General features: G+C 33.4%; 1 protein-coding gene across 2 annotated transcripts in view; it reads right to left on the minus strand.

Moving 5' to 3' along the window:
* Positions 1 to 12,853, minus strand: part of LOC111509857 (adenosine deaminase-like protein) — a 44,377-nt gene that overhangs the window by 5,965 nt on the left and 25,559 nt on the right. For both annotated transcript variants that reach the window (XM_074178327.1, XM_074178326.1), the window contains exons 2-6: positions 9,348 to 9,533; positions 6,228 to 6,369; positions 5,243 to 5,373; positions 2,208 to 2,295; positions 543 to 641 (exon numbers count right to left, since the gene is read on the minus strand). In XM_074178327.1, coding sequence (XP_074034428.1) covers positions 543 to 641; positions 2,208 to 2,295; positions 5,243 to 5,373; positions 6,228 to 6,369; positions 9,348 to 9,493 — 606 coding nt within the window. In that variant the 5' untranslated portion in view covers positions 9,494 to 9,533. The remainder of the gene's footprint in view (positions 1 to 542; positions 642 to 2,207; positions 2,296 to 5,242; positions 5,374 to 6,227; positions 6,370 to 9,347; positions 9,534 to 12,853) is intronic.

Here is a 12,853-nt window from a genome sequence, read left to right on the forward strand (position 1 = left end):
AGATTATTCCACTCACACAAACTGATAGTTTCCCATGAATGACGCTATCATGACGTCAACTTCCAAGAAAAACAACTCGTGAACGTACAATATTTTATCCTAATTGAAAGGAGTATATTTTCAGGAGAGGTTGTTTTTTTGCCCCTCTTTTGCGCGGCAGCTATTTTGACTCAAGTTTGACCAACCGCCTTCGATGTCACACGACCAATAACATTTCAGCAGACCACCATCTTTCATACAATAATAACACATCATCATGCCATCACGTTTCATACAACAACCATAACTCCTCATCCAACAATGGCGGCATCCAACAACGTCCCACTCTATAATTCATTTGAAAACGTCGTTACACAAAGAACTCTTCAGCCCTTGCTACACACACTATACTATTGATATCACAGCACATAAATCGTATGAAGTTTCTAGACCAGCCAACATCGTATGAGGTTTCCTGAGCAGATGGCCTAGAAACCTCATAGTCACACTACTGCGCTAGGAATGAGTTATGTACACAGAAAATGGATTACAGAAATACTTACATTTACAGATATGTTGAAAACTTCGCCCAGCATAACATCTTTTCTTTGATCTGGATCCGAGTTTATGAACGGTACATCTTCTGGGGCGTGGAAAAATACCTAGAAGGAAATACAATATTGCGGTTTTGCAAATAAAATTGAATCAGTTTCACGTTTCTGTTATTGCTTTATGCTGTTTTGGGGAATTTCATAAAAATCCACTATTAGTGGTTAATTTGACGTCCTGAAATTGTTTACCTATTTGATTATGATTTTTCATGACGAAGTAGTAGACAAAGGCTATATATTTTAGATTGACCTCAACATTTTCTCAATATAGTTATTGAATTCGATAAAAAAATATATTGATTCGATGTGAAAATCAATTTACAAAATCTTTTCTAACCCAATATATTGAACACTAGTAATTGTCCATAATATCAACTTTCTCACTGACATTGCACTTTGACTTCACTTTTTTAGTTATTTTCTTTTGCTAACCTCAAATCGATTTCCTTTTCACCTTTGTATTCTATTTTTGGCAACTCGTTCTTCAGAAGATTCCCATACATTTTGTATGAAGAAGTAGAAAGAATTGTTCCCAAAAATATTTACAAGTGTTCATTCACTTTCACATGTTTCACTTTCTGTAGTAAATGGAGGCACAATTACTTCCATATCGAATGGAACAGGCCGATAACTTACTGGAATAGTTTACTTTGGGATTTTCATTATAAAAGAGCTACAAAATCGTGATAGGTGCTACTTTCATATTTGTATCTGTATTTGTTGATGATCCCTAAATATTTCACTTAATAATAATAATAAATTGTCTTTATTTATTCTGGCGGACTTTAGCTTCCACACAACCACTCGGCTAAATGTTTGATCAGTGACAGTAATAAAATATGTCTGTCTGTTTTTATGTTAATCAGCTGTTGCCCCCATACGAACGACAACTCTCAGAAGTTGAGAAACTTTGCGAGCTAAGGACTAACGAGGTCTTACCTTTCAACGTGTGATTCCTAACACGGTTGCAGAATCATCCCAGCTTCAACCAGATACATTCTCTCGAGAAAAATATCTGGTCGAGGCAGGAATCGAACCCACGGTCTTCCGATCTTTAGTCTGGCGCACTACCACCGCGGCCAATTTCACAACAAATAGTATGACAACACTGTTTAAAAAAAAATGTTTTCTTTGTTTTTCTGTTTTTCCGTTAACCAGCTGTCGCACCCCTACGAACGACAACCCTCAGAAGTCGAAACTTGTGCGAGTTAAGGATTAACGAGGTCTTACCTTTCAACGTGTAATTCCTAACACAGGTTGGTCGGTAGCAAGTGAAGATCGATCGTTCAGACTAGGGCTTGAACCACCGACCAACACGGCACTCAATTCGAGTGAGTGAACAAAGCACTCACGCCGAACCGCTTGGCTACCGACTGACTGTTGAATATTAACATTCGTAACAGTATGTTAAATCCTTGACTAGACCTCATCGGTTCAGTCTTTACAATATCCAATTCTTATATGAGATGTCCCGGTTCGTTGTCTGAATGAAACTAATGTAGTACAATATCTTATGAAAGTTTCAGTTAAGATAACTACAAATATTGAATGTTGTTAAAAAAATTATACTCAATTGGAATTGTTCTTGTAACAAATAATTAAAAAAAATATAAGTACCCTGATATCTTCATTTGTTCGAAGCCAAAGTTCCCCAGGTCCTGTTTTTCTGTTCATTGTTAAATCCATTTTCTGACCGTTGGGTTTCCTGCAAAAAACTTTGTATTCATTTCTAATTCTAAATTCTCAATAATCACATAACTACGATGTTACATTTGTTGAAATATGTTTTTCCGTTACCAACTTTCATCCTCCTACGAATGACAACTCTAAGAAGTCGAAACTTGTGCGAGCTACGGATTAACGGGGTTTTACATTTTAACGTGAGATTTTTGGCAAATGCTAAATTCTACGGTTATTTTGATTTGCAACACTTAGGTACTAGGATGAGTATAGAAGAACTGTCTCGAATTATAAGACAGAAAAAGTTGTTATGCACAAAAATGTTCATCAAGTCACTGACATGAACACATCTTATTGACCTCTATAAACTCTGCATATATGTTTACAAAAATAAAGATACATTTTTCACTGTACGCCACCAGGTCCAGAATCTGTCAATATACATAGAAGTAGCCTTTATCATGCGGAGTTTTGCACCGCCTAGATAACTCAATTCAAAAATATCCAAATATTAATATTCTTTACTACAAGTCAATAAAGGAAACCGTATGGATATCTGGGAAAACCTAAACATCCATAAATTCAAAAGTCATAATTAACTTATCGAGGAACACATACAAATCAAAACACAACAAGACCTAACATTCAATATACTATACACATTCAATATACAATACACATTCCTAGAAAAAATGAACCTAGAGAAACACCAACACAAAGAATATTGCCTGATGTAACCCAAGTATAGGAAAATGTAAAGAGACAGCCGGATGAAAGGAGGTGGCAGTAAGGAGTTCTAACCATATAAAAGAACAAACAAGAAGATAACGTTCAGTTTGAGTAGATCCATGAATATGATACCACAGACTGCTATCGAAAACGCCCACATATAATAATTAAAAGTTATTGAAGCATTATTAAATCATCAAAACTCTATTAGACCGTGCTTTAGGACTTTGTAATACGAAGGAAGGTCTCGAGAAAGAACTAGACATCATCAAAAATTATCTTCAACGAAATGGCTACTCCAAAGCGATGGTGGAACAAACTTTGGCTAAAAGACAGCAGGAGCCCCGAAAGGAAGAGAAGCCGTCACAACCAGAGCTTGCACTTCCCTACATCAGAGGATTATCGGAAAAGATACGAAGAATTGGATCCAAGTACAATATCAGAACCTGCTTCAGATCCGGAAATACTATCTGTAGCAGCCTCACGAAAACCAGGCCACCAAACGAGAACTGCGATTCCAAGAATTGCATTTACCGGATACCCAGTGAGTGCGGGAAATCCTATATCGGTGAAACTAAGAGGCCATTGAATGTTCGCATTGCCGAGCACAAGAAACACACACAGCGAGGGGAAACCAGCAAATCAGAAATAGCATTGCATGTTTGGACCCATCAACATAACATCGAATGGTCCCAAGCTGAGATCATACACAAAGAGGAACATTGGTTTAGGAGGAAATTCAAAGAAGCCGCATACATGCTATCCAACAATGTATTCAGCCAAGGTAGCGTAGAGGTACACAACATATGGAAACCTATAATCAAGCGAAAAATGGCCAACTCCCGCCATTGTAGTTATATTTTTTTCAATTTGTTTCATTTTTACTTTTATTTTACTTCACTAATATAATTGTTTTTTCAGCTATTTATTTTTATTCCTCTTCTTCTATATATATATATAAATATATATATACAATATATATATATATATATATATATATATATATATATATATATATATATATATATATATATATATATATATATATATATATATATATATAGTTGATCGAATATAGCTCTTTTGGTTCTGGAGATATAGAGGAAAAACCAAAAAATCCCAAATTATTTTTTTGCCTATATCTTCTTTATTCGCAGACATATTGAAAATCTGTCCACATTTTGCTATTGGCACTTGATGTGCGCTCTCAGAATGTATCCATGAATCTTTTATACAGGATGTCATCTGACTTGGACCACCCCCATCTTTGCATTTTTAAATACGGACCTGTATTTTTGTTGTAGTTTTTGAATCGTAGACGTTCACTTCATACTGAGAAATTAAATTAAATTTTATATTTCGGGATGTTTCGGTAATATTCGATTATAATTGTGTGAATTATTCTTTTTTAAATTACTGCCCCTGGAAATTGGTTGACTGAGTTGAATAAAAACATAATAGCAACTTTCACGTCTCCCTATGTATCGTAGAGTTTTTCGATAGTTTTTTTTTTTCATTTTTAGGTACCTATTCATATTTTTTCCATTGTTCTGAGCGTTTTCTACAATGAACTTCGAATAAGAAAACCTTTTATGATTATTTGAAACATATCTACATCAAAAATATATCATATCATCATTTATGGATGTTTAAGTTTTCCCAGATGTCCATACGATTTCCCTTATTGACTTGTTTTATGAGTTTTATGTTCTCTGGTGGGGGGAAATTATGTTTGTTTTGTATGACGTGTGTTGCGAGGTTTGATTTATTTATTATTGGGTTTATGTATGCCTTTTTGTGCTCGTCGTACCTTTGGATCAGTTTTTTCTTGGTTTGGCCAATATAGAATTTGTTGCAGTCCGAGCATTGTATGCTGTACACCCCGTTTAGAGTATTGTCTTCTTCTTTTTCATAGCTGTTTATTTTTTGTGTTATTTTCATGTCTGGCTTGTATTTGATGTTGATGTTCAGGGGTTTGAAGATGTTTGTTAGTATTTTGCTTTGGTGACCTACGTACGTAAATGCTATCCATCGTTGTGATGTCTTATCTGTTGGAGTGGTTTGATCCTTGTTGTGTATTTTTTATTTGATCATATTATCTAATTTATCTATTGCCTTTTGGGAGAATCCGTTCTCGTTCTCAAGTGTATCTCATATATTAATATTAAATTGATATATATATATATATATATATATATATATATATATATATATATATATATATATATAAAAGTTTTTCTTACTTTGTGTGTAAAGAATTCAGTGAATAACAAAATCCATACTCAGTTTCAAGAGGTAAAATCTCATCGCAACAATTGAAATCGATATCATTCCATTTGCAGGCTGAAACCACTCTATTGCATTTCTTTCGATACTGTAATACAAAACATTAATTAATACTCTACACGAATATAGCATATTGATGAGGTAACTGAAGATTTACCTTCAAATGAAATAATAAATCATGAATATTAAAATCAAGACAATATAATTTCACAACCTGTATAATTGTTCCAGAACAAACACTTTTCTCAATCACCAAAAATGCGTTTCACCAACCAAGTTGGCATCTTCAACAGAGGAAGAAGTGTTTGTTTTGGATTTATTCTATGCCGGAGGCTCCTGTCGCATCTTTTAGTGTATAATTGTGTTAAGGCCAACCGAAAGGACACATATACCGGGCAGATGGAGTTATAACAATGTGTACCAATGATGAAGCAAAGCCGATAGAAACGTATATAAAGATATAATGCTGAAATAAACAGATCGTGAGGTAACAGCTAACGAAAGCATCGTCAATTATCGACTGTAATTTTTTCCCAAATTGTCGCCTTGCTTCAATTAATAATTTCATATTCACCAGTTTTATGAATGTAAACATGTATCTAATAGCCATTAACAATTTAAATCTTTATTTATTGTTGAGTTGAAAGCATTTTGATTTCAAGCTTCAGGTACTATTCTTTAATGTTTGAAATCTTCGTTTATTATTTGCGATACTCAATACTAATGAATAAGTGTGCTCGATTGCTACGATTTCATTGAATATGTGCTCTCAGACAAATAAAAATGTAGTATCAACCAAAGTAGAAAGTTTATATGAAAAATAATACACCATTCATATTTATACACCTTATAAAATTATCTACAAACATGTCCATATCATAGAAAAACATGTTGAAGTTCCAAAATGCACTTGAATTGAATCAATGTTACTTTCAAACTTACTTTCTCCACTTTTTCGGTGAAATTCATTGATTTACATGATTTACAATCCGAATTGCAGGAATAGCAGCTCCCGGTAAAATATACCAAATCGATTATAAATTGCTTTTGCATGTCAATTTCTTCTTTATCAAAGTCTTCATCTCTGAAAAAAATGATTGTGAATATACATTTCAAATACATTAAACTGTATTTATTTTGCTATAAGTTGAAAAATTAAATCCAGTACAGTTATTATTATATTTAAACTAAAATACATTTCAGTGAAATGTGTGTGTGTGCTATTGGCATCGCCTGCGTTGTATAGCCAGGTGCAAAGATGGGCGACATCAGTTTGTCGAAAAAATGAAACAAGACATATGAACGGAGTTAACAACAGGAGTCTACCGCGCATTTGTAGTTTTAGTCAGACGACCTAGCATTTGTAAGAAACAAATAACATGTTCAAGTAATTTTTACTTTATTGGACATGCTAATGGGGAATGTTCCTACTGACGAAAATCAAGTAGTTTTCATAAAAGAGATCTATAACAACGCATTTTAAACTTATCATTTCAACCTTTTTCTTTAAAAAATTATTTAAATACTTAAAAAAGAGGAATGAAATAATGCATTCAACATCTAAAGGGATTCGTTTCTGTTTCACCATTTGGCAACATCGGTTGTAGCTAATAAAGGACAATGAATCTGTTACCTGTATGAGACAAACAAAGATGACATATTTCAGAGGCGTGCTGTTCTGTCTACTTATGTTCCGAGTTCCGAGACATTTTGTGACATATGACATTTTGTGCACCTAAGCTATCTTCCTCTATATAAATAAATAACAAAACAACTGTTGTTTATGTGGCTTGTGGAGGTGGTATTGAACTATAATTTATATTTTGCCTTAATTGTTGATTTATAAAGATAATTTTAATTTTTTGAAGTAGAATCTCTAGGTACGTATAAATTATTTCAACTTGATAAAGGCGCTGTTGCCAAAATGTCAATTCGAAGCAAATCCCTTTCAAAAATTAAAACCGAACATTTGAAACATCAATTTGAATACTTTTCGAAGTGAATTTGAAAAACTCACTTTATTTTGTTCAAACTTGCATTTGCTGTAATAACCCAAATTGAGGAACATTCCCCATTATATTCAGGTTGAAGAAAAATATTAGAAAACTATAAAATAAACTCATAATTAAGTATAATATTTTTTTATATTTTGTTCAACTATAATTGGTACTAATATTTCAAACTGACAAAACTTGTAATTCAATTTACTCATAAATTATTATAATATCATAGACATAATATTACTGGAGTTTTTTCCCAACACCGAACAGTTGATCTTCCTCTTGAAGATGATCACTTGGTGATCGAAACACGTGTCGAAGTGTTAAAATAACGGTTTGGTGTTGGAAAAAAATTCCAGTAATGTGCATTACTACACCAAAGGTTCCAAACAGTGCATCACAAGTATCATAGACATGTCCATTAGGTTCTATTACTACAGTACTCGTTTATATCCTGGACTCTGCTCCTACGTCGCCCTATAAAACAGTCACCTACCGGACTTATAACGTAAAATAATATCATTGTCAAACATACTCGATCTACGGAACTCTTGATGAAAAGATTCACTAAATATCGCATTCAATTTCCAGAAGCGCTGGGCGCATACCAAGTGGCACTGCTTGACGGTCACAGAACAGATTGCGTAAAAATGCATAGAGACCCTAGTATTTATTTAAGGACAAAACACAAGCACTACAGGAAAATCCTTAAGGCGTACTTAAAGCGGTGCTTGTGCGAAAGTAGTGATTCACATTGGATTTGAATCGCTGGAGATTGAATTCATTTGAAAAACGTTTTCAGGAAGTTTATTCCACATAAACGCAGTTCTCCAAATGAAAGAGTTTTCAAACAGTGAAGTTCGAGATGTACTGAACGGAACCTCAAAACGATAAGCAGCCACAGTATGCAGCAGTTCAACAAGTCACTTGAACACTTTCCGTGAAAGTATCTATAGAAGATAGACAAATCTTCAACGTTTCTTCGATGTTCCAGATTATCAAGGATGCAAGTGATGTTCGCGTCTCCAATCAGGCGGATGGTTCTTTTCTGGATGGAATCCAGCAACTTCTGGGTATGTTTGGGGGCAGAGTTCCATACATGAGAACAATACTCTGATCTAAGCTAATAAGTCTGATCTAAGCATCATCAGTTCTAACCGATTGGCTTTCGTTTTGTCAAAAACTCTCGACGCGAGAAATGAGATTTATAGATGATGATAGATTGATATTTGGTGCAACAATCAAAATATGTTACGCGAATTTTGTTGAGGTGTTCAATTTTAAATCACCTCAGCACAACTGTCAATCGAATTCTGAAATTTATTGGATCACTATCATTTCTTCATCAAGAGTGCCGTAGGTTGAGAGTTTTTGAAAAATATTTTTCATGGGTAAGGGGTCCAAGTGATCACACCAGTGATACTCTATGCATCTTGGATTGCTTAGTACTATGTGAGAATAACAAGTTGACAGTTGAATGTTTACATGAGGAAATAAACTGATATTGCGAAATATTTTTCATATATTGAAGGTCTGAACAATTATTTGCAATTTTGTGGTTCGGTGCATTTGTGGTGTGTGATAATGAATGATCACAATTTTCCAAAGTGCAATTTTTTGGCCTCATGCATGTTCCGAGCCTTTAATAATTCAATCATACATTTTTATAATTGTGACCTTCACGAAGTATAAAACACATCTAAAACACCCAATCTGTGAGGAACGAATATACGCACAGGTCTAAGCACAAATGTACAACGTTTTATACTAATCACTTCTCAGCTTTGACAGTTATCCCTATTTTACCAGAACCTGAAGCTTTACTTGTTGATTGCAAGGGTACCATCTTTTTCTATTTCGCTTGAGACACTTTCAGAACATGGTTTTCAAATGTTTCAAAAGGTTTTTTGATATACTTTTGAAAATCCCCAGCAAGTACTAGCCGAACTGGGTCGACCCTGAGATCAACATCAATAATTTCTACGTCAATAATATTATAATAATCTTAAATGATTATGAGAGAGAAGTCACACTATAAGAATATATATAAAACAATTCTTACTCAAACCATTCGGGTTCAGATCCAGCAATAGGGCATAATGTAACAGCAGGAAATGTTGTATTCCATTCCAAGTAAGTGGTTTCGGTAACAAAACTGACTGATTTTTCTTCAAATGCTTTGTATGAATTTTTAAACATGAGCAACATCACCCCAAAGTTCAAGACGAAAATGATGATCCAAAATATCCTGAAAAATTGAAATATATTATCGTAACATCTCCACTGCCAACAAAAAAACAACAACTTGAAGTAGACTACCAGTCAATAGCCGAAGGCAAATGTGAATGCCAATAATGGAGGGGAACTATTTACTTAGCAAAATAGTCATTTTCATAAACTCCATTGTACTTCATATTAATGGAGTACAATTATTTCCAAAGAGTTGTTGTGGTATTTTATGCTTCAATTATACTCTCATTATGTACAACAAAAAAAGTAATAAAAAAGTAGGTGTAGGTGGGAATCCACAGTTTTTTTTATGCCGATTGTCTTGGTTAACGTGTATTTCAACAATAGTTTATACTGAGAACTAACTACTTGATATTCAAAATGATGGTGATGGACAGCCTTTGTATTTTGGTGTCCAAAGGTCGATTCGAGCAAACTAATTTGGTTTAGAGTTTATGCAGGAAGTTTGTTTTTTACGAGATGGTAACTAGAAGACATGACCAAGAACACAAAATGCATGTTGATTTTGAGATGATGTTTATATTTTTTAATTTCTAGTTGTGATTTATTAAGAATTATATATTTTCAGGTGATTAGCACTATTAAGACTCTTCCCTGTTCCTGATTCTGACCATAACTACCCTAAATCCTGTTTACTCTATATGGCCCCACGTTGGGCGCCAAGATGTACAGTCTTTCGAAATTGGTTTGTCAAGGAGAAGGAAAAGAATTTTTTGTCAATGATTTCGTTTAGTGAAGGTGGTTTGAAAAGTTCTCTATTGGAAATTACACTTATGTTCTTACATCATTGGGGAGGTCAATCAGGTTATAATCTTTTGGTATCAATTTCAAATGTATGTTCATATGGAACCAAAGTCGCGATATTCTCAAACAATGTATTCCCACCGCAAGAGTTTTTGTTGAGTGACGAAATAAAAAGCTTTCGTTTCTTGTGGCTTTCATTTCTTTGAGTCTGAAATGCATCAAACATTAACTTCCGTTACTGATAGGTTAGGATGTAAAGGACTATTAACCTCGATAGTTGGACCTATCGATTAATAGGTGTCGAGGTATGTTTTTCTAAATTCACTAATATTTATTGATCTCGTCCAACGCCCCCAATCAAAAAAAATAAACTCGAATACGCCAGAAGTCATTGTTCAACAGGTATCGCTGAGCTGGTTGGTGTAATTACAACCAACAGATAGAGACACGCGTAAAAAAATAAACAGACATAACAAAATATGTGAACACTATATTCATTATGCGACGAGTGGGGTAATGATCGGTCACAAGTTTGAAATCGGTTATTCCTCAGAAGTCGAAACATAAGATTCACGAGGTTTGACCTTTAATTGTGTGAATACTGTCACCCATTCAAACGATAGTTTCGTTCTGCTACTGCGCAAACAGTAGCAATGGTATTTGCGCTGACTACAAAGACTCATATTATAAGCACATTCGTACCAGTCAGAACCATCCAAAGCTAAAGTTTACTTATGTCCAGAATTATACTTGAACCGGAATGAAAATACTGGACACAATTTTAAAATACTTTCTTTCGTTATTGTCGATATGGTTCGCAACTTTATTTTAATGAAGCAAAGTGAGATTGCAATTGGATTTCAATTTCAGAATCGAAACTTTCGAAACATCGCATCGATAATCCTGGTTTGCAATTATAGTTAACCTGTTCAGCAAATTTTTCGCAAACATATTGATTTCCATTGTTAAAAACATCTTCACATTTAGAGATAATTTTATTGGAATAATACATACATTTTTTTTTATTTTAAAGTTGATGATGGATCATATAATTAATTGTTGTTTTTATTTATGTAACACATGTTTAAAGCAAAACTCACCTGATTGCCCAACAATTATTTTCATCCGATACATATTTCAGACCGTGCAAATTAGATATATCTCCATAATATTTCAAACGATTTAGCATGTCTATGGAATAGATGAGTTAGGTCTCACTGTTGAATAGTAATCAGTTCCGAAAAAACGGTAGGTTACCGTCGATATTGAAGATATTAATCGTTTGCTCACAACAATGAAGCTTTTAACTGTGATCCATTTTTTTATCAATCTTTCTAATCTTACATTAGTGTTTCAGATGTAGTTGCATGTCGAGGTACAGGTCAATTTCTATGGGAGTATTTTTAAATAAATCGTATTTTTTAAATTGAAAGAGTTATATCATTTAGGAGGAATTAGTTTTTGGGAACCAAGTTTTTGAACTCAATAAATTTCTTCTTTCCTTCAGAAGTTTCCCACATTTTTTGTATGCAATATCCTGTAAAAATGATTTTATTGAAATGTAGCATAGGGTTGAGGTTTTACTTCAATAAGACTTCATAATAATAATAATAATAAAAATAATCTTTATTCAATCCTATCAGATCACATACAGCATTAATATATAAGATACGTCAAAAATAAAAACCATGAGATGTTAGACACATTTAAAATCAACAAGATAAAAATATTTGTACACATATACATAAAAACAATTATTCCAATTTATATTCATACACACACAAGCAACACATGTTCATTTCGCATAAAGAAATTCTTTGATACCATAATATTCATCTTTCACTTTTCAATTTTAATTTGAAATAGTTTTTATTCCATAGCTCTCTCAGGTTTGCAGAAAGATGATTTAAAAACTTTATATCCCTATGTGAGGGTCTTTTTTTCAAAAATTATTTAAATACTTAAAAAAGAGGAATGAAATAATGCATTCAACATTTAAAGGAATTCGTTTCTGTTTCACCATTTGGCAACATCGGTTGTAGCTAATAAAGGACAATGAATCTGTTACCTGTATGAGACAAACAAAGATGACATATTTCAGAGGCGTGCTGTTCTGTTTACGTATGTTCCGAGTTTGAGACATTCTGTGACATATGCCATTTTGTGCACCTAACCTATCTTCCTATATATAAATAAATAACAAAAAAACTGTTGTTTATGTGGCTTGTGGAGGTGGTATTGAACTATAATTTATATTTTGCCTTAATTGTTGATTTATAAAGATATATTTCCTTTTTTAAAGTAGAATATCTAGGTACGTGTAAATTATTTCAACTTGATATAGGCGCTATTGCCAATATGTGAATCAGAAACGAATCCGTTTAAAAATTAAAACCCAACACTTGAAACATTAATTTGAATACTTTTCGAAGTGAATTTGAAAAACACATGAATTAAACTCAACTTTATTTTATTCAAACTTACATTTGCTGTAATAACCCAAATTGAGGAACATTCCCCATTGAGGCTGAATTATGGAGCCTTTATGATGAACAAGTTACTACACAATGTGAG

This window comes from Leptinotarsa decemlineata, unplaced genomic scaffold, assembly GCF_025532065.1.
Source record: "Leptinotarsa decemlineata unplaced genomic scaffold, Ldec_3_MD MMD2_tig00003736_RagTag_RagTag, whole genome shotgun sequence".
Classification (NCBI taxonomy): domain Eukaryota; kingdom Metazoa; phylum Arthropoda; class Insecta; order Coleoptera; family Chrysomelidae; genus Leptinotarsa; species Leptinotarsa decemlineata.